This window comes from Oncorhynchus tshawytscha, linkage group LG14 (assembly GCF_018296145.1).
Source record: "Oncorhynchus tshawytscha isolate Ot180627B linkage group LG14, Otsh_v2.0, whole genome shotgun sequence".
In the NCBI taxonomy this organism is placed as follows: Eukaryota; Metazoa; Chordata; class Actinopteri; order Salmoniformes; family Salmonidae; genus Oncorhynchus; species Oncorhynchus tshawytscha.
The window spans coordinates 4,929,704-4,955,332 of NC_056442.1; the positions used below are offsets into that span (position 1 = coordinate 4,929,704).

Here is a 25,629-nt window from a genome sequence, read left to right on the forward strand (position 1 = left end):
TGGCCTGAATGTAAAGCTCTATGTCTGGAGAACCAGGCACAGCTCATCACCCATTTTAACACCATCCCTACCATTAAACATGGTGGTGGCAGCATCCGGCTATGGGGATGCTTTTCAGAGGCAGGGACTGGTAAGGATAAAGAGAACAAACCCAGGCAAATCCTTGATAACCTGTTTCAGAGTGCAAATGATAGACTGGGGGTGAAGATTTACATTAACAGGACAATGACCCAAAGAATACAACCAAATACACGCTGGAATGGCTTCAGAACAAGAATGTGAAGTCAGAGTGGCTCAGCCAAAGCCCAGACTTGAAAATCTTTGGAAAGACTTGATTGCTGTTCACCATCGCGCCCCATCTAACTTAACAGAGCTTGAGAAAATCCCCAAATCCAGATGTGCAAAGCTGATAGACATACCCAAGAGGACTCCGAGATGTAATCGCCACCAAAGGGTGCTTGCTTCTACAAAGTATTGACTCAGGTGTGTGAATACTAATGTAGTAATTGAGATATTTCTGTATTTCATTTTTTGATAAATTTGCAAATGTTTCTAAAAGCATGTTTTCACTTTGTCACAAAGTATTGTGTGTAGAAGGATGAGAAACAGTTTAATCCATGTGTGGATGATGTGTGTTTTATGTATTTTTGTTTTGTTTGGAAAGGAAAGGAAATGGTTGCATATCCCAGAACCAATGTATTGCTGTGAGCGGGGGTGTGAGAGAACATTCAATGTTGTTCAGATGATTCACATTACTTTTTATAATGAATTCTGTCTTATTTAGTTATTTATTGTCCTATCATGGTGGAACTGTTTTAAAATAAATTATAAATTTTATTTATTTATTTTCCTATCATGGGGAACTACATTTTTAAAATAAATTGTATATCTAATTTATTTATTTATGATCCTATATTGATGGAACGGTCCACAACCCTATACACGCACCTGAATGACCCAGATACTAAGGAGAAGTCTCTAACTGTTTTATGGACCTGCTGTAAGTGATCTGTATGCAGCCAAAATGCAGTCAGAGACCTAGAGCAGCACTGCCCCCCCAAGATTCTGAGCCTGCTTGGCAGGGTTGGTACTGCAAAGCCAAAGCCCCCTAAAGGGAGAGCATTCTCAATGCTGATAATGATGACCTTGTACCTAGCCGGTGGGGTGCCCCGATCCAGGCAGTGGCAGTGCTGGCAACACTAGGCTGTAGAAACCCATTGGGAGGGGGGTCACACTCGGACATTCAGACGGGGTATATTATTGTGGCCCTGGTGGCACAAAATCAAAAAGTCTGACTGCATGGAGATGCTTGGGAATATGGTCAATACGGGGGACCGTGTTGTGGGTGTTTCAGGGAAAAGGTGTACGTTTGACCATCATCTAGGATGTGACAATGGTTAATAAAATCTCTCAATTTCTGCCCATTTTTTTGCACAGCCTTGCAGGCCTTCTCATACAGCTGCAACTGTTTATGCATTCGTAAATCAAGACCTTTCTTGAGTTGGGCTCTGGGATGGTGCAACTGTTGAGAATGTGAGCCTATGGTTGTGTGGGGGGAAAGGGTTGAGTGTGTGTGTGTGTGTGGGTGTATGTGCGTATCCCACAACTGTTGCGAAGGAGTAAAAGATGTTAGAGACAATATAGGATGATTCACAATAATTGTTTGCTAATATAATAATTGCTTGTATTAATGTCATTTTGGTAATGGCGAGACTGGTGAGGTAAAATCCTTTGCATAAATTGCATACATTGCTACAAATATTAATAGCTAATTATGGAAAATAAAAACAGGATTTAAAAAATATATATATACACTGCTCAAAAAAATAAAGGGAACACTAAAATAACACATCCTAGATCTGAATGAATGAAATATTCTTATTAAATACTTTTTTCTTTACATAGTTGAATGTGCTGACAACAAAATTACACAAAAATTATCAATGGAAATCAAATTTATCAACCCAGGATCTGGATTTGGAGGTCTGGATTTGGAGTCACACTCAAAATTAAAGTGGAAAACCACACTACAGGCTGATCCAACTTAAAACAAGTCAAAATGAGGCTCAGTAGTGTGTGTGGCCTCCACGTGCCTGTATGACCTCCCTACAACGCCTGGGCATGCTCCTGATGAGGTGGCGGATGGTCTCCTGAGGGATCTCCTCCCAGACCTGGACTAAAGCATCCGCCAACTCCTGGACAGTCTGTGGTGCAACGTGGCGTTGGTGGATGGAGCGAGACATGATGTCCCAGATGTGCTCAATTGGATTCAGGTCTGGGGAACGGGCGGGCCAGTCCATAGCACCAATGCCTTCCTCTTGCAGGAACTGCTGACACACTCCAACCACATGAGGTCTAGCATTGTCTTGCATTAGGAGGAACCCAGGGCCAACCGCACCAGCATATGGTCTCACAAGGGGTCTGAGGATCTCATCTCGGTACCTAATGGCAGTCAGGCTACCTCTGGCGAGCACATGGAGGGCTGTGCGGCCCCCCAAAGAAATGCCACCCCACACCATGACTGACCCACCGCCAAACCGGTCATGCTGGAGGATGTTGCAGGCAGCAGAACGTTCTGCACGGCGTCTCCAGACTGTTTACGTCTGTCACATGTGCTCAGTGTGAACCTGCTTTCATCTGTGAAGAGCACAGGGCGCCAGTGGCGAATTTGCCAATCTTGGTGTTCTCTGGCAAATACCAAACATCCTGCACGGTGTTGGGCTGTAAGCACAACCTCCACCTGTGGACGTCGGGCCCTCATACCACCCTCATGGAGTCTGTTTCTGACCGTTTGAGCAGACACATGAAAATTTGTGGCCTGCTGGAGGTCATTTTGCAGGGCTCTGGTAGTGCTCCTCCTGCTCCTCCTTGCACAAAGGCGGAGGTAGCGGTCCTGCTGCTGGGTTGTTGCCCTCCTACGGCCTCCTCCACGTCTCCTGATGTACTGGCCTGTCTCCTGGTAGCGCCTCCATGCTCTGGACACTACGCTGACAGACACAGCAAACCTTCTTGCCACAGCTCGCATTGATGTACCATCCTGGATGAGCTGCACTACCTGAGCCACTTGTGTGGGTTGTAGACTCCGACTCATGCTACCACTAGAGTGAAAGCACCGCCAGCATTCAAAAGTGACCAAAACATCAGCCAGGAAGCATAGGAACTGAGAAGTGGTCTGGTCACCACCTGCAGAACCACTCCTTTATTGGGGGTGTCTTGCTAATTGCCTATAATTTCCACCTGTTGTCTATTCCATTTGCACAACAGCATGTGAAATTTATTGTCCATCAGTGTTGCTTCCTAAGTGGACAGTTTGATTTCACAGAAGTGTGATTGACTTGGAGTTACATTGTGTTGTTTAAGTGTTCCCTTTATTTTTTTGAGCAGTGTATATATATATATATATAATATACAAATCGAGATGAGGGCGATGGAAACCGCATTTGGCGGTTGAACTACTTCTGTTCTGTAAATGGCACTGTGTGCTCTTTTCGAAGGATGGATCTCAGTCTTTTCAGGGCTATGGGATACAGGGGGTCGGGGGTGGTCTGCCAGGCATTGGGATGAGGAGGACTTTTAGCGGGTGGAATAGTGGGGACCAATTGGAAGTTTACTTAGTAGCAATGCAAATATCATGGTACAGCTATATAGACACTCAATCATCATGTAACATTTTAATGGCACATTTACAAACATATATTTTAATAAATAGAATTGAAAGTGGTGAAATAAGTATAGCCAGTTACAATTGTAATGGCTAGCAGATAAGAAAAGACTATCAGTATTTACCTGGCTAAAAGAGAAGGAACATAATATCTATTGTTTACAGGCAACTCATTCAACAATTTTAGATTAAGTTTTGTGGAAAAAGGACTGGGGGGCAAAATATATTTCTCCCATGGGCGAAGAAATTCAAAAGGGGTGATGGTTTTAATTAACAGTAATTTTGATCCAAATGTGAAAATTGTCCAAACAGATCAAGGTAGATGGATTATTTTAAATATGTTATTGGACAATAAACAGATTTGGCCCAAATAATGATGATCCAAACTTCTTTGAAAATATAAGAATTTATCAACTCTACAAGCAACACTAGACTCTTATTATGGTGGGAGATTTTAATACGGTCTTAAATACCTCTATGGACCTGAAAGGAAATCACACTACAAACTATCACCCTCAGGCACTTAAGGAAATCATGAATGTCATGGATATATGACTTAAATACCCTGACCTAGTGAGATATACATGGCGGAGGATTAATCAAGCTTGTCGTCTTGACTACTTTCTTATGCAAATTCTCTCTGGCACCAAAAGTTTAAAAAGTGTTGATAGGGGACAGAATGCGGTCGGATCATCACATAATTGGCATATATATTACTCTTACAGAATTTCCACGTGGGTGAGGATATTGGAAATTTAATCAAAGCCTACTGGATGATAAATTGTTTAGAACTAGGACAGAAGAATTTATAACTAACTTTTTCAGACATAACATAGCAGATCCCCTTACTGTATGGGACACTTTTAAATGTGCCTTTAGAGGCCATGCAATTCAGTACTCATCTATAAAACAAAAGCTATTTAGATCAAGAGTCCATATTAAAAAAGGAAATTGAAGGACTAACAATACAGTTAGATAGCAATAAAAACTGTACCATAGAGGCACAGAATAAGTTAGGAAAACTAAAAGAAATGGAGGAACTTATTCAAGAAAGAGCCAGTGTAATAGATTATAAAAAAATAAAGCAAACTGAATGGAATATGGGGAAAAAAATGCACCAAATTATTTTTCAATCTTCAATATAGAAATGCTCCCAAAATGTTTTATTGAAACTTGTTACAAATGGAGTCATGCATGATTCACCGAATGATATTTTGAAAGAGGAAGTAAAGTACTTTAAGAATATGTTTTCGTTTCAGTCTCCATCTCCACTAACTGAAACTAATTGTATGGATTTTCTTCCTAATAATAATGTAAAATTAGCATCTGTACAGAAAGACTCATGGGAAGGCCAAATTACAAAGGAGGAATTTCATGATGCAATTAAAGCCTTTAAGGATGGGGAAACTCCAGGGCTGGATGGCATACAAGTGGAAGTATACAAAACTTATTTTGATATACTCAGAGGACCATTATTAACATGTTTTAACCACTCCTATATAAATGGTAGATTATCAGACACGCAACAAGAAGGTCTGATACCATTATTACTGAAACCGGACCCAAGTGGTATATATAAAGATCCAGTCCATTTAAAAGATTGGAGACCTCTTACCTCTTCAGTGATGTGATGCAAAAATCATAACAAAATGCTTGGCGCATAGAATTTAAAAAGTATTGTCAGATCTTATTCATCCTAATCAGACAGGTTTCAATTGGCTGATACATTGGAGATAATATAAGACAAGTACTGGAAACAATAGGAGACTGTGAAATATCGGGGACACCAGGCCTGGTTCTCATTGCTGATTTTGAAAAGGCTTTTGATAAAGGACAACTGGAGTTTATATATAAATGCCTAGAATATTTCAATTTTGGGGAAGCTCTTGTAAAATGGGTTAATGTTGTGTATAGTAACTCTAGGTGTAAAATAGTAAATAATGGCTACATCTCAGAAAGTTTAAAGCTATCTAGAGGAGTAAAACAAGGTTGTCCACTATCGGCATATCTATTTATCATTGCCATCGAAATGTTAGCTGTTAAAATTAGATCAAAAAATAATATTAAGGGATTAGAAATCCTTGGTTTAAAAACTAAGGTGTCATTGTAGGCTGATGATTCATGTTTTCTTTTAAAACCACAATTAGAATCTCTTCATGGCCTCATAAAGGATCTAGATACTTTTGCTATCCTCTCTGGATTAAAACCAAATTATGATAAGTAATATTACGTATTGGATCACAAAAAAAAAAAAAAACATTTTACATTACCATGTAGTTTACCAATTAAATGGTCTGACGGAGATGTGGACATACTCGGTATACAAATCCCAAAAGAAAGAAATGATCTCCAATAATTTTTTATAGAAAGTTAGCAAAAATAGATAAGATCTTGCTACCATGGAAATTAAAATACCTATTTGTGGAAAAATCTCCCTGATTAACTCTAGTTATAATACTGTTTACCTATTTGCTTATGGTTTTGCCTACACCCAGAGACCTGCTTTTTAAATTATATTTACAAAAAATATTACGTTTAATTTGGAACGGCAAGCCAGACAAAATTAAAAGGGCCTTTATATAATTAATTTTATATAATGAATATGAATTCCGAGGGCAGAAATTAAATATTAAAGCATTAGACCTCTCACTAAAGGCATCAGTTATACAAAAGTTCTACTTAAATCCAAACGGGTTCTCTAGTAAATTGGTAGGAATGTCTCATCCTATGTTCAAGAATGGCCTTTTTCCCTTTATTCACATTACACCAGCTCACTTTTGGTTGTTTGAAAAGGAAATCATCTCCAAAATATCGTTATTTTTTAAATAAGCCTAAGAAAGTTTGTTGCGATTTCAGTTTAATCCACCTGAAAAGACAGAACAAATAATACAACAAATATTGTGGTTAACCTCAAATATACTAATTGGTAAAAAAATATAACAATAATGTAAAAAGTATTTTTCGAAGAAATTAAATAAAATTTAAAAAAAATTAAATGTAAAGGTATAATTTTAGTGAATGATATCATAAATAGGACTGGTGGAGTTGTCATATATGCAGCTGACACAGACATATGGAAACGTCTGCTCTACCCAAAATTACAACCAATTAATTGCAGCATTACCACAAAAATGGAATAGGCAAGTAGAAGGGGGAAAAAGTAAGGAACTTGTGTGTCGGCCCTGTATTAAAGAACATAAATTGTTAAAGAAAAGTGTGATAAATAAAAACATATCATTTTCATTTAAAGGACCACAAAACGGACAGCTGTGCCATATAAATTGCAAAATAGTTGGGAAGAGATTTTCGATGTACCCATTCCATGGCACATGGTTTATGAATTGATACGCCGGATTCAACACTTCGAATTTTTCAATTTAAATTACAATACAAAATTCTTGCAACCAAAAGAATGTTATATATCTGGGGGATACAATCTTCCCAGCTCTGCAGATTTTGTTGTGAGGAGGCAGAGTCATCAGATCATGTATTTTGGTATTGTCCATATGTAGGTCGTTTTTGGTCACAGGTCCAGGAATGGCTGAAGAATTGAAACATTTGCCTAGAACTAACGCTGCAGATAGCAATACTGGATGATTTGAAAAGCCATAGTCAAATCAATCAATAATATAATTATTATTTTAGCAACATTTTTATTTTTCCTTTAAAATCTGTAGAAGCTATGAGAATAGAAAGGTTCAGTACTTTTGTGAATCATCACGGCACAGTTGAAAAATATATGACAAATAGAAATCCAAAATGGATGATGTTGAGAGGTTGAATGGAGCTGAAGGGTGGGACTAATAGCAAGATAAAACATCTAAAACATACAGGGTCTGTAAAATGTATATGTTCAGAAATGTTGTGAAATAGCATAGTTACAAATACAAATCAAACTGGATGGACATCAGAAATAGAGGAAGGACTAAAAACAAACAAAATATAACTATTATAAAATCGATCGTCTGTAAAATGTTAAGATGTATAAACTGAAAGTAAAAGCCTAAGTGTTTTAGTTTACTCCAATTGGTGGAAGGGTGGTAGGGTTTGCGGGGAATAATAAAGGTATATTCTTTAAAAAGTATGGATGTCTATATAGGTATGTGTATATGTATGCATACGTGTATGTATATGAATATATATATTTACCCAAAAAATACATGGGGGATTGGAAATGATGCAAACAATTACATTGATGGAAGCAACAATCTTTTCGCAATATTAAGCTGATCCACCCCTTAAATTATTATTTTTTTAATCCATATGGAATTCAGGCTGTAACACAATTTAGAATAAGTCAAGGGGTATGAATATTTTATGAAGGCACTGTAGTCCATTCCCATTTCAAACCTTTTTCTTAAAAAATAAAATAAATAAAGCTCCGGATATGTAGACAAATTAGCTGGCTGACTCATTGATTCTGCTTTATCCGGAGGCTTTATCCGGAGGCTGCATTCATTGTAGCTGGGGATTTTAACAAGGCTAATCTGAAAACAAGACTCCCTAAATTTTATCAGCATATCGATTGCGCAACCAGGGGTGGAAAGACCCTGGATCATTGTTACTCTAACTTCCGCGACGCATATAAGGCCCTGCCCCGCCCCCTTTCGGAAAAGCTGACCACGACTCCATTTTGTTGATCCCTGCCTACAGACAGAAACTAAAACAAGAAGCTCCCACGCTGAGGTCTGTCCAACGCTGGTCCGACCAAGCTGACTCCACACTCCAAGACTGCTTCCATCACGTGGACTGGGAGATGTTTCGTATTGCGTCAGACAACAACATTGACGAATACGCTGATACGGTGTGCGAGTTCATTAGAACGTGCGTTGAAGATGTCGTTCCCATAGCAACGATTAAAACATTCCCTAACCAGAAACCGTGGATTGATGGCAGCATTCGTGTGAAACTGAAGGCACGAACCACTGCTTTTAATCAGGGCAAGGTGTCTGGTAACATGGCTGAATACAAACAGTGCAGCTATTCCCTCCGCAAGGCTATCAAACAAGCTAAGCGCCAGTACAGAGACAAAGTAGAATCTCAATTCAACGGCTCAGACACAAGAGGTATGTGGCAGGGTCTACAGTCAATCACGGACTACAGGAAGAAACCCAGCCCAGTCTCGGACCAGGATGTCTTGCTCCCAGGCAGACTAAATAACTTTTTGCCCGCTTTGAGGACAATACAGTGCCACTGACACGGCCTGCAACGGAAACATGCGGTCTCTCCTTCACTGCAGCCGAAGTGAGTAAGACATTTAAACGTGTTAACCCTCGCAAGGCTGCAGGCCCAGACGGCATCCCCAGCCGCGCCCTCAGAGCATGCGCAGACCAGCTGGCCGGTGTGTTTACGGTCATATTCAATCAATCCCTATACCAGTCTGCTGTTCCCACATGCTTCAAGAGGGCCACCATTGTTCCTGTTCCCAAGAAAGCTAAGGTAACTGAGCTAAACGACTACCGCCCCGTAGCACTCACATCCGTCATCATGAAGTGCTTTGAGAGACTAGTCAAGGACCATATCACCTCCACCCTACCTGACACCCTTGACCCACTCCAATTTGCTTACCGCCCAAATAGGTCCACAGACGATGCAATCTCAACCACACTGCACACTGCCCTAACCCATCTGGACAAGAGGAATACCTATGTGAGAATGCTGTACATCGACTACAGCTCGGCATTCAACACCATAGTACCCTCCAAGCTCGTCATCAAGCTCGAGACCCTGGGTCTCGACCCCGCCCTGTGCAACTGGGTACTGGACTTCCTGACGGGCCGCCCCCAGGTGGTGAGGGTAGGCAACAACATCTCCTCCCCGCTGATCCTCAACACTGGGGCCCCACAAGGGTGCGTTCTGAGCCCTCTCCTGTACTCCCTGTTCACCCACGACTGCGTGGCCATGCACGCCTCCAACTCAATCATCAAGTTTGCGGACGACACAACAGTGGTAGGCTTGATTACCAACAACGACGAGACGGCCTACAGGGAGGAGGTGAGGGCCCTCGGAGTGTGGTGTCAGGAAAATAACCTCACACTCAACGTCAACAAAACTAAGGAGATGATTGTGGACTTCAGGAAACAGCAGAGGGAACACCCCCATCCACATCGATGGAACAGTAGTGGAGAGGGTAGCAAGTTTTAAGTTCCTCGGCATACACATCACAGACAAACTGAATTGGTCCACTCACACAGACAGCATTGTGAGGAAGGCGCAGCAGCGCCTCTTCAACCTCAGGAGGCTGAAGAAATTCGGCTTGTCACCAAAAGCACTCACAAACTTCTACAGATGCACAATCGAGAGCATCCTGGCGGGCTGTATCACCGCCTGGTATGGCAACTGCACCGCCCTCAACCGTAAGGCTCTCCAGAGGGTAGTGAGGTCTGCACAACGCATCACCGGGGGCAAACTACCTGCCCTCCAGGACACCTACACCACCCGATGCTACAGGAAGGCCATAAAGATCATCAAGGACATCAACCACCCGAGCCACTGCCTGTTCACCCCGCTGCCATCCAGAAGGCGAGGTCAGTACAGGTGCATCAAAGCTGGGACCGAGAGACTGAAAACAGCTTCTATCTCAAGGCCATCAGACTGTTAAACAGCCACCACTAACATTGAGTGGCTACTGCCAACACACTGTCAATGACACTGACTCTACTCCAGCCACTTTAATCATGGGAATCGATGGGAAATGATGTAAATATATCACTAGCCACTTTAAACAATGCTACCTTATATAATGTTACTTACCCTACATTGTTCATCTCATATGCATACGTTGATACTGTACTCTATATCATCGACTGCATCCTTATGTAATACATGTATCACTAGCCACTTTAACTATGCCACTTGGTTTACATACTTATCTCATATGTATATACTGTACTCGATATCATCTACTGTATCTTGCCTATGCTGCTCTGTACCATCACTCATTCATATATCCTTATGTACATATTCTTTATCCCCTTACACTGTGTATGACAGTAGTTTTTTTTTGAATTGTTAGTTAGATTACTTGCTCGTTATTACTGCATTGTCGGAACTAGAAGCACAAGCATTTCGCCACACTCGCATTAACATCTGCTAACCATGTGTATGTGACAAATAAAATTTGATTTGATTTGAATTGATTGATTTTGATTTGTAGTATAACCCTATGGAGTTTGTTTTCTAACTGACAAGAGTTATCCCACAAATCAGACAAGTCTGGACAGGCCTGCAGCATCCTGGGAGTTCCACTTGTCAACAGGATAGTGTTTCACCTGAGTACATCCAAGTACATGTCAATGTGGCAATACTGTTTTTATTTTTTTAGGTTAGGATAATTATGTAGGCAGGTTAGGAGAACTAACATGGCAGGTTAGAATAATTAACTTGGCAGGTTAGGAGAATGAGGGTAAAGGTTAGGCTTAGCTCAAATGCTACAGTTTTCCCCAATGTGACAACTAGAAGGCGCTGCACTGGTAGTACAAACCATCAGTACCATAACATCGGCTGTTCTTACGAGGAAGCACATAGTGTATACAGCGAAATGGTTTGCGAAGAGGGTCTTTGTAAGGACCACCCAAACTAAACAAATGTAATCATGCACAGGGCTTTATAGCAACCGTGGTTGAGGTACAGGGAATTTATACCTGCACCCTTTTCAGCAACTATTCCCTCATTAGGCTACAGAATCAACTAGCACACACACTCACTTTAATAACAAAAATCAGTCTGATGCACAAAGGGCATATTAGTTCGTCTTTATGCATAAAACTACAAAAAAGCAATACAGAGAAATAAAATAAAACAAATTGAAATAAAGCTATGACAACATGTGCAATGTCTTCATCACTGGGTCTGGTGTGGCCTCACTCCAACAAACATTGGGAAAGTCCTAGTGAATCACTTGGATGAATCGATGAAGTTGAAGGCTTCCTATGCATTCATTCAATCCGTTTAGCCATCCATTCTTTCAATCATCCCTCTACCCATCCCTCCACAGCAGTAACTCTGTGGTTCTGCATGCACTTTCGTCTCAGCAGGAGTTGTCAGATTAGAAAGGAAAGACACTTCTGTAAATCAAGTTCCCTTTTCCATCAAGAAGAAATACACACATTTGACTGCAGCTACAGTTTGTTACAGACAAGCTTATGAAGGATTACAGTGTGGATACAAACACAATAAAATACACTACATGGCCAAAAGTAGGTTGACACCCCTTCAAACTAGTGGATTCGGCTATTTCAGCCACACTCGTTGCTGACAGGTGTATAAATTGAACACCCAGTCATGCAATCTCCATAGACAAACAATGGCCCGTAGTGAAAAGCTCAGTGACTTTCAATGTGGCACCGTCATAGGATGCCACCATTTCAACAAGTCAGTTTGTCAAATTTCTGCTCTGCTAGAGATGCCCCAGTCAACTGTAAGTGCTGTTATTGTAAGTGGCAACGTCTAGGAGTAACAATGGCTCAGCTACGAAGTGGTAGGCCACAAGCTCACAGAACGGGACCGCTTGTCTTCGGTTGCAACATTCACTACCGCGGTCCAAACTGCCTCGGGAAACAACATCAGCACAAAAACTGTTAGTCTGGAGCTTCATGAAATGAGTTTCCATGGCTGAGCAGCCGCACAAGCCTAACAGGCTGACTACACTGCTCGCATCTGGTGTGCGAACATTGCAAATTACATTTTGAAATTATGTTATTCAATTATTGCGTGCGCACCAGCGAGCATTTGCTTTGCCACGGGCTAAAATAGAAATCAGTTCTATTTCTGACGCAGATCACGCTGTAAGTCCTGCCTCTCCCATCTCCTCATTGGTTTATAGAAGCAGGTACTCACGTGTCATCTCCTCATTGGATATACCTACATGGGTGACTGAAAGACGAACGAGGTCAGTGGCGGTAATGTACCTAATTTATGAAAGTTGCCAATCGCAATATAAAGTCAAGAGAAGAAAAGGGCTGGAAGGAAGAGACTAGAAATGATTCGGTTGACCGTTTATGTGTGGATTAATTGGCGGAATAAAGGATCTTGTGCATTTCAGGTAAAATAACAACTCAATGTTTATATCCCAGGACAAATTAGCTAGCAACAGCAAGCTAGCTAATTAGGACAAATTAGCCAGCAAGTGCAAGCTAACTAGCCATAAATTTTTTATGCTTTTTGACCTGTCCCCAAATTAATATAATTGGTTCAGAGTTTGTTTTGATATTTTAACCTGCGTGTCATGATCGCGTTTGGTGTGGGGGGACTAAATAAATTTATGCACGATGGTGCACGCGCACAGCCAGTTTGGGTTCTGTGTAAGATCACCATATGCAATGCCAAGCGTCAGCTGGAGTGGTGTAAAGCTCGCAATTAGACTCTGGATCAGTGGATGTGCGTTCTCTGGAGTGATAAATCACGCTTCACCATCTGACAGTCCGACGGATGAATCTGGGATTGACAGATGCCAGGAGAATGCTACATGCCCCAATGCATAGTGCCAACTGTAAAGGTTGGTGAAGGAGGAATAGTTGTCTGGGGCTGGGGTTTTTTTCATTCCAGTGAAGGGAAATCAATGACATTCTAGACGATTCTGTGCTTCCAACATTGTGGCAACAGTTTGGGGAAGGCCCTTTCCTGTTTCAGCATGACAATGCCCTCATGCACAAAGCGAGGCCCATACAGAAATGGTTTGTCGATCGTTGTGGAAGAAATTGACTGGCCTGCACAGAGCCCTGACCTCAACTCCATCGGACAGCTTTGGGATTAATTGGAACACCGACTGCGAACAGGGCATAATCGCCAAACATCAGTGCCCAACCTGACTAATGCTGGTGACTGAATGGAAGCAAGTCCCCATGGCAATGATCCAACATCTAGTGGAAAGCCTTCCCAGAAGATTGGAGGCGGTTATAACAGCAAAGCGGGGACCAACTCCATATTAATGCCCATGATTTTGGAATGAGATGTTGGACGAGCAGGTGTCCACATACTTTTGGTCATATAGTGTATATCTTAACACTTTGCAGAAGTGTAATGTGTTTTTCAGAGAACATCTCAGTGAGTGACTCAATCAATCATTGACACACTGACGATTGTCAACATCAACATTTCAAAGGCAGCACATGGCATCATGATCTGGACCTGTGTTGCCATGCGAGAAGGCAGGTTATACACAGCTTTATATATAATAAACTGGAGTAACTAATATAAGTTGCGTCAATAACATTTTAAAAAAACATCACAGTGGGCTAGTAGTGGTATTACATTCTTAAAGATACGACAGAAAAACAGTTAGTTAGAAAGTAATTATCTATGCAACACTGTTTTACATTCCATATACTGTACATGCATGTCTTCTACAGAAATGCTAGGTACCAGTAGGCCTAACACTGAACTCCACAGACCATTGCCCCCCTGGAGAACTACAGGATGAGCACACTAACCCACCTGATTCAGCTAATCAAGGTCTTAACGACTAGTTAAATCAGGTAGGTTGGTGGTGGGCGGGAACAAAAGTCTGCAGCCCAGTAGCTCCCCAGCACGAGGCTTGGAGACCGCTGTCTTGATGGAAGAAGTGTGAGAGGATTAGTAGCTCCAGTGTAGGTAAAAGCGATCAAAGCATTACAAACACACAAAAAACTCATTTACAAATACAAACTAGACTAGAGGGTGGGTTAAAAAAGAACTACAGGACACTCAAATAAACTACAAATCCCAAGAAGACAACCTGGTTGATGCTGCTGCACAGGAAATATAAATGAATCATAAATTTAAAAAAATAAAAAAGTTGTTTCAGTGTTTCCTGTTAGCATAATTGAAATTTAGGAAACTACACAATAATTCTTTGTCTCTGTTAAAAAACTGTCTCATCCTCCATACTTTTAGTACATTGTATTAAAATAAAATACAAAGTTAAATGCATGTGCATGTGAGTGGTTTTACACATCTTCTCATATACACCAGTGGTGGCTGGTGGGAGAAGCTATCGGAGGACAGGGTCATTGTAATGCTGGACCGGAATAAACAAACATGTGGTTTCCATATGCTTGAGGTGTTTGATACGTTCCATTTATTCTAGTCACTGGTATACACACTTCTCTCACACAGACAGCCACACGGCAGGGGCGTAGGCATGGGTTGGCCCATGGGTGCCCCCACTGGGAGCAAAAACCTATTTTCTTTCTAGATATATATATATTTTGTAAGTACTGCTCTTTCCTTGTCAGTGTTCCAAATGGGACATTATTTGTAGGGCCCAACCGATAAAAATCGGTTGACCGATATTAATCGTCCGATATTTTTATCTGCCTTTATTCCACAGATAAAGTGCCCATATTATATACATATAATAAACAAATATGTCTGCTCCATTTTCAATGGTTGCCTAAAGAGGGCACTCTACCAGCTGCTCATTGAACATCATTCAGCCCTAGTCCACAATGTGAGGGAAAGTAGACATGGTGGTTTGTAGCTTGAGTAGCTTGCCACAGCCAGCATGAGTAAATAATCAAAAGTACACTTCACCAAGCAAGCAGCCCTGTCCTCATCACATTCTCACTTTGTTAACGTTAGCTGGCTAGCTAACCAGAAAGGTAGTTAGCTTAGCTATCTAGCCAGCAATCTGTGCTACGTATGTGCCAACACTGGACTGGCGCCAAAGTGAACACTCGTCCTTGATACAAATAGAAGACCGATAATGTCAGGGCCTATTATGTTAGCTAGTGGGCTAATTTAGTTAGTTTTCTGAAATATGCAATCTGCAAAAAACAAGACACTTGGCGCAGGTCTATCATTCAGGCCATGTGCTTGCATTCATTATGAGATAAGTAGCTAATGTTAGCTAGCTCGCGAAATTAGAACGTGTGACAAAAACCAGTGCAGCAAGAATTTGCACGCATAAACATTTTCAGTCATCAGCGCATGCCATTTGCAGTTGAAATGTATAGCCAATTCATTTTGTATTGAATAACAGTGTTATGTAAATATGGTTTCTTTAAGAAAACATTGTCGTAATGAACAGCTAGCGTGTGCTTGTCGTAAGTACTCTCATTGCAAGGTGGACCATAAAGTGTTTGTTTCCATGACCTTTGACTGCTGTAAAACACGAGTAAAATCTACTCACCCTTATGGTGGTTTAGCACAAATACTTTTTCATACCTCTTTTCCACTGCCATAGACATTTTTAAGTTGCACCTAAGAAAGTCAACTAAACAAGCTTTGTATTCACTGTCGAATTTATAGAGAACCTAATTGCTTTTTGATGGATCTCCTGTAAACCACATAAAATGTTCTTAAATAATGTTAACTATAATATTTAGTTAAAAAATGGTCATTTAGAGTATCTGTTGATCCTTTGTAGCACAATTTGGTCCGTTTTTCATTCAACCTCTAAAAAAAACAATAAATCGACAGATATCAGTAATCTGTGACTTTTCCCTCCCTCAAAATCGGTATCGGACCCAAAAATCCAATGCGGGGTCGGGCTCTAATTATTTGTCGTCTTTTTACCTAAACATGCAAACATCATCAGATAGAATTCATAGACAGCTATAAAACGGTACATTTCTCTCTTGGCCACATGGCAACATTGCAGGAAGTTAGTTAACAAAACATTTTAATTTGAAAAAATTGCCCACCCAAATTTCTGCAGGCCTACCCACCAACAAATTCCTGTCGCCGCCCCTTCCCCACGGTTGCCATGATTGTTGTGTAGAGGTTGTTGTGTAGTTGCAGTGTAGTTGTTAGTCTGTGTTCAGGCTGTAGTAGTTGTATAGTTGTAGTGGTTGTTGTGTAGTTGTGTGTCTGGGTTCACGCCAGGTTTGGCCTCTAGGTGTTCGTCTTCAGCCGTCTCTGATCGTGGGCAGCGAGGAGGGGGGCGGAGCTTAAAGAAATCAGAGACGTAGCAAACCTGAGAGAAAAGAATAGTTTAAAGTCAGCAGTGCTGAGCGATTAGTGCTTTTTGAGGTCGGTTCAGTTTCAGGTCGATTATGAAAAAATAATTACGTTTTAGATTTTGGTCACAATTTTATTTGAAACATTAAATGCATTGTGGGTTAAATGCTGTAACACAGAATAAAACAAAAGTCCCATGAGGGTAGTGACTGCCCATTACTGCTCATCACTTATTAACATTACTTGAATAAAATATCTTGGTTGTTGTGTATATTACATTTGTTTTATTTGATGACTTTATTATTTAATTCCAAGTCATCATTTTTATTTTTATTTTATTTAACTCAGTTAAGAACAAAATTCTCATCTCATCTCTATAGAGCTGCTGCCTACGGTTTCTGTTGAAAATCAGTGTTTTAGTAGTTCAAAGTAATTTATTTATTTACCTTTATTTAACTAGGCAAGTCAGTTAAGAACAAATTTTCAATGACGGCCTAGGAACAATGGGTTAACTGCCTGTTCAGGGGCAGAACAACAGATTTGTACCTTGGGGGTTTGAACTTGCGACCTTCCAGTTACTAGTCCAACGCTCTAACCACTAGGCTACCCTGCCGCCCCAATACTTTTATGACTGCCGAATACCAACTATCAGTCACTTAGATCATGTATATTCTGTAAACTACAACTCCGTACTACATCACACAGTTCGGGCTTTGATCTGATTTATCTCTAGAGTAACTGTGCAATGTGCACATTGAGCTCACAGAAAAAACAGAATGGAATTAAAATAATTTAACTGACATCGGTCAATTAGTTGTTCCAAAACCAAAGAACTACAGACATTTCGGTTTAATTGCTCAGCACATGTACAAACACACACACACCTCCTACACACACTCACGTTGAGCACAGCGATGAGAGTTCCCTGCAGCAGTCCCACCAGTACGTCGCTCCAGTGGTGTTTGTAGTCGCTAACCCGTGTGTATCCAACGTACAACGCAAACGCCACGAGGAAGAACTGCACTGTGGGTCTGACCAGACGAGTCCACTTCCCCTGCATACGTGCTTGCACATACAACTACACACACACAAACACACACATTAATCGTCATCTCACATGTGTATGAAACTCACACAAATAAAAAACACTCACTGCTAGAAACAGCATGCTGTACATCCCGAAGGCAGAGTGTCCGGAGTAAAACGACAATCTGGAACACAGAGGAGAGAAACATGTTGACATTGCATCACATAGCAAGAGAAGAAAGACAGACAGAAAGATACACACACCTGGACTCAGTGACGTTTCGAGGGTTGCCAGTACAGTTGAGTTGCAGCATGTACCCAGAACAAACAGTGGGATTACACACAGACAGGAAGTTAGGGCGTGGCCTGCCGATGGTGAACTTGGCCAGGTCAGTCAGTGATTGGCTCACAGCTGCTCCAAACAGGAAGGTCCCCACCACCTAGTAGAGGCACAGCACAGGCCAATTTAACCACTTTCCCGAACCAATGAAATTGGGAAGAGGCAACTAGCCAATCTGAGCTAAGACCACATATTGTCAGCCCTAAACTATGACCCGTGTTCCAACTGACCTTGTAGAGAGCTGACATGTACTGGTTAAAGTTAGAGTTGGAGTGGAGACGCTTGGAGTAGACCAGGTACGCTTCTCCTGTAGTTATCTATGGAGAGAGAGAGGAAAACTCGTACCATAGCAGAGGTAAACTCGTACCATAACAGAGGTAAACTCGTACCATAGCGTGCCATTTTGTACATAACCATCAAGTTGTTCATCAAACTTACTATGACTATGGAGGAGGGGATGGTGACTGCAGCCATTGCCCTGTGCGAGATGGTGTCTCTTCTGTAAGGATATCTGATGCTCTCGTCATCACAGTAGATACCCCTCTGGTACGGGCTGAACATTAACGTCAAGACCGCTGACGGAAGGGCCGCTGGGAAGAGGGGAGAGCGATAGGAAGGGTAGAGGGAGAGAGAGGAGGGGTGTCGGAGTGGGTCAAGGGAGACAGTATCAACATGGTGCTGAACTTGTCTCTGTATAGGCCTAGGTGAGATTGAGGTTCAAGAAGCAGCTCAACAGGCTCTGACAGACATGTTTAAATCTATCAGCTGGACAGGAACTGTGAACAATACATGGGCATGTGAAGGCACATCGAGGCACTTATTGGTCAGCAGTATATCAGTGACCTCCGTCCCCTGGGGAGGAAGCTGCTAGCTAACACCACACACACGCCATCCAAAGATTGTATAGTACAGTATGACGATGCTTAGAAACTGCCTCTACAATAGAAATCCACAATCACGCTTGTAGGCGATGTCATGGCAACGTTGGCTAGCTAAGCTCAGAAACTTCATCGGGTCTAACGGTCGTCTCGCTCCGAACTGCGCAGGCCGTCAAATCAAAAGCCCTCCTTAGATATAAAGTTATTTTACACCAAAATGAAAACATGTCAGTTTGTCACTTCCACACAAGGTTGGGGTAACATGTTCAGCTACCTAAGACACCTAGGTCGATTTAGAGAATATTAGCAGCAAAGGGAGTATTTTTCACTTCTCCCATTGACTTCCCAAACCCCTGTCTGGTCTGTCGAGTCTGATTCACGAAGCGTTCCTGGAAGTTTTGTGTCGGTGGGTCTCTGGGTTTAGATACTCTGTGTGCACTCTAATGGTAATGCACCCACACACATCCATCACCATAGATATGCCTAACAGTGTAACAGCCTTAAACTTTCACCACTGAGCCCTGCTGACAAGGGCATGGGAGCCAACTATCGGACGTGACACACACACACACAAAATTTATGTCCCATTCTCTATTTATTTATACACAAAGTTACCATGAGAAATTCCCTTAAACTGATCTCTCACGGAAGAGACCATGGACTTTTCTTTTAACCTTTCTCCTCTCTTTCCCGGACTCAAACCTTTCTCCCCCCTGCTCTCACCCTCTCTTTCTTTCACTCCCTCGCTCTCTCCCCATAGTTCAGTGACTCACAGACCAGAGCAGAGACTGGCACCAGGATAGACTATAAAACTGTCTCAACTGACAACACAATGGTGTGCAAACACAAACACACACTCAAATCTGACAGGACAATGGTTTTATACACCCTGATGATTTTTTTCCTGTTTTTATGAACCCTGTCACTAGACTACATGCTCCCCTGATGCAAACTGAACTTCCACCAGTCATATACTGAACAAAAATATAAAATGCAACATGCAACAATTTCAAAGATTTTACTGAGTAACAGTTCATAGAAGGAAACCAGTCAATTGAAATACATTCATTAGGCCCTGATCTATGGATTTCACTTTACTGGGCAAGGGAACAGCCATGGGAGGGCATAGGCCCACCCACTTGGGAGCCAAGCCCTCCCAATCAGAATTAGTTTTCCCACACAAAAGGGCTTTATTAAAGACAGAAATACAGCTGCTCGGTCATGGAAACCCATTTCAGGAAGCTTGCGACAAACTGTTCTTATTCTGACGTTGCTTCCACAGGCAGTTTGGAACTCGGTAGTGAGTGTTGCAACTGAAGAGAGGAGATTTTTTACGCGCTTCAGCACTCGGCAGTCCCATTCTGTGTGCTTGTGGCCTACCACTTTGCGGCTGAGCCGTTTTTGCTCCCAGACGTTTCCACTTCACAATAACAGCACTTATAGTTGACCGGGGCAGCTCTAGCTTTTTGGAAAGGTGGCGTCCTATGACAGTGCCACATTGAAAGTCACTGAGCTCTTCAGTAAGGCCATTCTACTGCCAATGTTTGTCTATGGGTATAATAAAGTGCATTTGAAAACTATTCAGACCCCTTGGCTTTTTCCACATTGATACATTACAGCCGTATTCTAAAAATGGATAAAATTATTTCCTCATCAATCTACACACAATACCCCATATTGACAAAGCATAAAACAAATCATTTTTTTGCAAATGTATTAAATATAGAACACTGAAATATCACATTTACATAAGTATTCAGACCCATTACTCAGTACTTTGTTGAAGCACCTTTGGCAGTGATAAGAGCCTTAAGTCTTCTTGGGTATGACGCTACAAGTACACCTGTATTTGGGGAGTTTCTCACATTCTTCTCTGCAGATCCTCTCAAGCTCTATCAGGTTGAATGAGGAGTGTCGCTGCACAGCTATTTTCAGAACTCTCCAGGGATGTTCACTCGGGTTCAAGTCAGGGCTCTGGCTGGGCTACTCAAAGACATTCAGAGACTTGTCACGAAACCACTCCTACGTTGTCTTGGTTGTGTGCTTAGGGTCGTTGTCCTGTTGGAAGGTGAACCTTCACACTGGAGCAGGTTTTCTTCAAGGATCTCTGTACTATGCGCCATTCATCTTTCCCTCGATCCTGACTAGTCTCCCAGTCCCTGCCGCTGAAAAACATCCTCACAGCATGATGCTGCCACCACCATGCTTCACCGTAGGGATGGTGCCAGGTTTTGAGATTTTGAATCCAAGCGGGCTGTCATGTGCCTTTCACTGAGGAGTGGCTTCCGTCTGGCCACTCTGCCATAAAGGCCTGATTAGTGGAGTGCTGCAGAGATGGTTGTTCTTCTGAAAGGTTCTCCCATCTCAACAGAGGAACTCTAGAGCTCTGTCAGAGTGACCATCGGGTTCTTGGTCACCTCCCTGACCAAGGCCCTTCTCCCGATTGCTCAGTTTGGCCGGGCGGCCGGCTCTAGGAAGTGTCTTGGTGGATCCAAACCTCTTCCATTTAAGAATGATGGAGGCCACTGTGTTCTTGGGGACCTTCAATGCTGCAGACATTTTTTGTACCCTTCCCCAGGTCTGTGCCTCGACACAATCCTGTCTAGGGGCTCTATGGAAAATTCCTTCGACCTCATGGCTTGATTTTTTCTCTGACATGCTGTGGGACAGGTGTGTGACAGGTGTGTGCCTTTGCAAATCATGTCCAATCAAATGAATTTGACACAGGTGGACTCCAATCAAGTTGTAGAATCATCTCAAGGATGATCAATGGAAACAGGATGCACCTGAGCTCAATTTCAACTCATAGCGAAGGGTCTGAACACTTAAGGTTATAAGGCACTTAAGTTTTTATTTTATTTGATTACATTTACACAAAAAAAATCAAAAAACCTGTTTTTGCTTTGTCATTTTGGGTATGGTGTGGATTGAGGAAAAACATTAAGTGTAATCCATTTTAGAATAAGGCTGTAACATAAAAATGTGGAAAGGGGGAAGGGGTCTGAATACTATCCGTATTATGCAGACCTAGCTTGTCACCTGCATTCCTGCCTTTGGGACAACGACTCAAATTGTTTGGACGGAGACATGAGCATCTCGTCATTATATACAGATCTCTGGTTTCATCCACTTGCGAATTAGAAAGGGAAATTGGCAGGTGCACAGTGCACTGTTCAGATTCTGGCTTCCCCTAAACTAAATGGATGTTTTGCCAAAATTATAATTACTCCTGTCTAAATAAAATCATTGAAAATACTTTATTTTGTATTTTTTAAACAACAGTGTATTGTTTCACATCACAAGTGCATAGGCCTATGCCTGTTTCTGAAGCAAGCAATTTGGGAGCGTGTGTGGCAATAGGCTTAGCGTAAAGCATCTATAATGTGTCTTGAGTATCATTTCAAATGTTGAGACAAGAAGAAAGGGTGTGTTGCGGAGATCTGGGCGTCTTTCTCCAGAATGCATGCAATCAACTCTCCAGAATGGTTTAACCTTCGATTGTTTATTTGTATCAATTCACCATTACATATATAACCACTAGGCCTAGTACCTGTACCATTAACCCCCGTCATTTGTTTACATTAAATTTATGTTAATGCATGTATTGGTAATTTACCATTCTCATTCTCTGAGTGGAACTGTTGTTTGCAGAGTTCACAACCTGCTACACTTGTGAGAAACAAGTTTTGGTTTATTTCATAACCATCATTTTTGAGTTCTCAATTTTTTCATTGTCTTTTGTTTTGAGTGCTCTGTGAGCAATGCTGAATTTCTGCCCTGATAATGTTGAGGGAGGGAGCACGCACGCCTGAGCACACCAACATGCTGAGTTGATACAATGTTACAATTCATTACCCATAGCGCAAATCAAGACAGATTGGCCAGTCCTCTACTGGCTGTGCCTCACCTCATAGCCTGGTCTCTTCCTAGGTTCTGGCCTTTGTATGGAGTTTTTCCTAGCCACCGTGCTTCTACACCAGCATTGCTTGCTGTTTGGGGTTTTAGGCTGGGTTTCTGTACAGCACTTTGTGACATCGGCCGATGTAAAAAATGGCTTTATAAATACATTTGACTGATTGATTGATTAAATGATTGAATGGGAGGCAGACAGGCAGAGTAGAGATTAATGCAATTGAAATAACCTGAATTTTCACCATGATATTTTCTACTGTTTTGTCAGCTTTAGGCTTATGTATTTTACTTAGTTGATGATGGACGTTACAGGGGCTCCCGAGTGGCGCAGTGTTCTGCATCTCAGTGCAAGAGGCGTCACTGCAGTACCTGGTTCGAATCCAGGCTGCATCACATCCGGCCGTTATTGGGCGTCACATAGAGCGGCACACAATTGGCCCAGCGTCGTCAGGGGTAGGCCTCATTGTAAATAAGAATTTGTTCTCTCTTAGTTCCATACGCTCATTTCTTCCAATGGATCACGGTGTAGGCGGTGTCCTGTGTCCATATGGCAAAATGCTCTTGCATTAGTTTAATTTTAACTTCTATATTTGTATTATTTAAAATTAAGATTGTGATTAACCATGTGACAATTTTGAGAAACTAAAAAAGTTATTATTGAAATGAAACTGTTCCACGAAAATGTACACAGTATTAAAATAATCATAACTGGTAGAAATGGTAGGATAACTTGTAAGCTTCCCCAAACTTGAAACTCACAAGCTGTCTTTATCATAACACCCATTACCAAAATGTGTGAAGGCGCAAGTGCGTGCACACTGGAGGTTCCGTGGGAAAAACGGGCCCGCCTCTAAAAATCAAACGCCAGTCCAACTGATTCGTTCTGGCGCCTGCCCTGTTCACATTGTCACTCATCAGCGGCGTATGAACAGCGTGACTACTTTGTCAACCTTAATTCCGCTAGGTCAAGCATGCACTCAGCCACTTTGAAGTTTACTAACTAGTATTTACTTTGAAGTCATGTCAACTTTGTAGGGTTCTAGGATAACAGTTAGATAAGACAGCTCTCTGGAGAGTAGTGGTTAGGGTGAGGATGAAGTGTGCATGTGTGAAGCACTCTGCTGCAGTGTCAGAGAAATAAACACACATGTATAATTGTAGTAATCTCCAGTTTTATTTCAGTAAGGTTTCTGCTACAGTGTTATTGTAGCCCAGGGTTGAGTTGAACCAAGATTGTTCCTCTCTCCAGAGAGTAAGCTGAGCTGGATTTGATAAAACACGGAAGGAGAAAGGGGAGTGTGTGAATAAATAGAAGAAAGATTGTCTTAATAGTGTTGGTTTTCAATGTGGTAACAGTGAATCTGGAACTGATTTTGAACCATTCAACCCTGCTGAATGGTAACCGAACTGGTGACGACCCGTACCTGGGATCCAGTGGTACTGGAGGTGTTTTAATGAACCCAAAGGAAAACTGATTCAAGCATTCTCTTCGGTATCTTCGGAAGAGGTTAGTTTGTAGCACACATCTTGACCTTCCTCAGAGATGTAGAAATAACAGCGATGTGGCACAGACTCAGAGGGCAGGGCGTTTTGTGTGTCCAGTGGCAGATATAGGAAGCAGAGTCCATAGTCCGTCTTCTTTAACCCCCCTGCCCCACACAGTTATCTGGGCCGAGGGGGGTCTTCAGTAACAGAATGGGCAGCGCGGTCAGAGCGAAAGAAGAAGAGGGGATAACATTGTTTCACATTCTCATTTGGCTAGATAGAAAGTTCCAGATGCCTCCCAGAGAAAACAAACATGGAGGAATGTCTGGTGAGATATGACACATGATCAACTTCCTCCTGACCTCTGACCTCACAGGAAGGAGGAACCTAAGAAGTGTTCCTGTCATTCTACAGACTAGACGCCAAAAAACGTACACAACTCCACTGTCCTACTAGTCACACCCAACAGCTACAACACACACACAAATTGATAAAATCTGATCCTCTTCCTGCTCTATGGCTGTAGTACTCCCACTGTACTGTCAGAATCCTGGTTATTTTCCACACAGGAAAAGTCAATACCCCCCTCTCTCTCTCACACACACACATAGTTGGCACAGAGAGATGGTGTGTGTGTGTGTGTGAGAGAGAGTCAGTAAAACAGCGGCAGAGTATCTTCTCTAACTCTAGTTGTGCGCAAAACCCAGAAACTCAAATAGATAAATAACAAACTAACCCAACAACATTTGGTATCAGTCTATAGTTTGATGCAGATGCTCTTCTAACCCCAAGCGACATAAATAACAGTAAGAACTTAGAGCAACGGCAGCTGTTTTAGGTCTCATGTTCACTTCCAGAGAAAGTTTGATGACCCAAGGTTTTTAAAGGACTGTGACCCCCCCCCCATCACAGCAAACTTCTGGGAAGAAAGTGAAAAACATTGACACAATGTGAAACTATATTAGAATTAGAATGACCCGTAGAATGAACATGATCATTGTCTGCCAATCAGATTCTTCCAGAGGGTGTGTACAGGTCTTACAACAGTAATCTGTCCCATTCACACAATCACCAGTCAATATTGAATGATCTAAAGGTCCATATGAAATTATGGATACGTCAGGCCCTTTTGTTATGCATATCACAGCAGATTGCTTGGTTTGGGTGGCGTTTGGTTGGTATTTTTGTTAAAAAGAGTGTGTTGCAGAAATAACTCAATGTGCCTGTGTGTGTGTGTATAAAGTTTATTTGTCTGCAGTGATAACAAGGCAAAGGAGAGGAGAAAATAGTTAAACAGAGAAAGAAAGAGGATAGAAGAGAGGGAGAGAGGGAGAGAGGGAGAGAGGGAGGAGGGAGGGAGAGAGAGGGAGAGAGGGAGAGAGGGAGGAGAGAGGAGGGAGAGAGAGAGAGAGGGAGAGAGGGAGAGGGAGAGAGAGAGTGAGAGTGAG

At 41.9% G+C, this 25,629-nt stretch overlaps 1 protein-coding gene across 2 annotated transcripts in view; it reads right to left on the bottom strand.

Annotated features, from left to right (window-relative positions):
- Positions 1–14,694: 14,694 nt before the first annotated feature.
- LOC112266389 (phospholipid phosphatase 2-like) overlaps positions 14,695–25,629 on the bottom strand; it is a 26,939-nt gene continuing 16,004 nt past the window's right edge. For both annotated transcript variants that reach the window (XM_042296908.1, XM_042296907.1), the window contains 6 exons: positions 18,345–18,496; positions 18,137–18,223; positions 17,831–18,006; positions 17,694–17,751; positions 17,442–17,618; positions 14,695–16,556 (listed from right to left, as the gene is read on the bottom strand). In XM_042296908.1, coding sequence (XP_042152842.1) covers positions 16,401–16,556; positions 17,442–17,618; positions 17,694–17,751; positions 17,831–18,006; positions 18,137–18,223; positions 18,345–18,496 — 806 coding nt within the window. In that variant the 3' untranslated portion in view covers positions 14,695–16,400. The remainder of the gene's footprint in view (positions 16,557–17,441; positions 17,619–17,693; positions 17,752–17,830; positions 18,007–18,136; positions 18,224–18,344; positions 18,497–25,629) is intronic.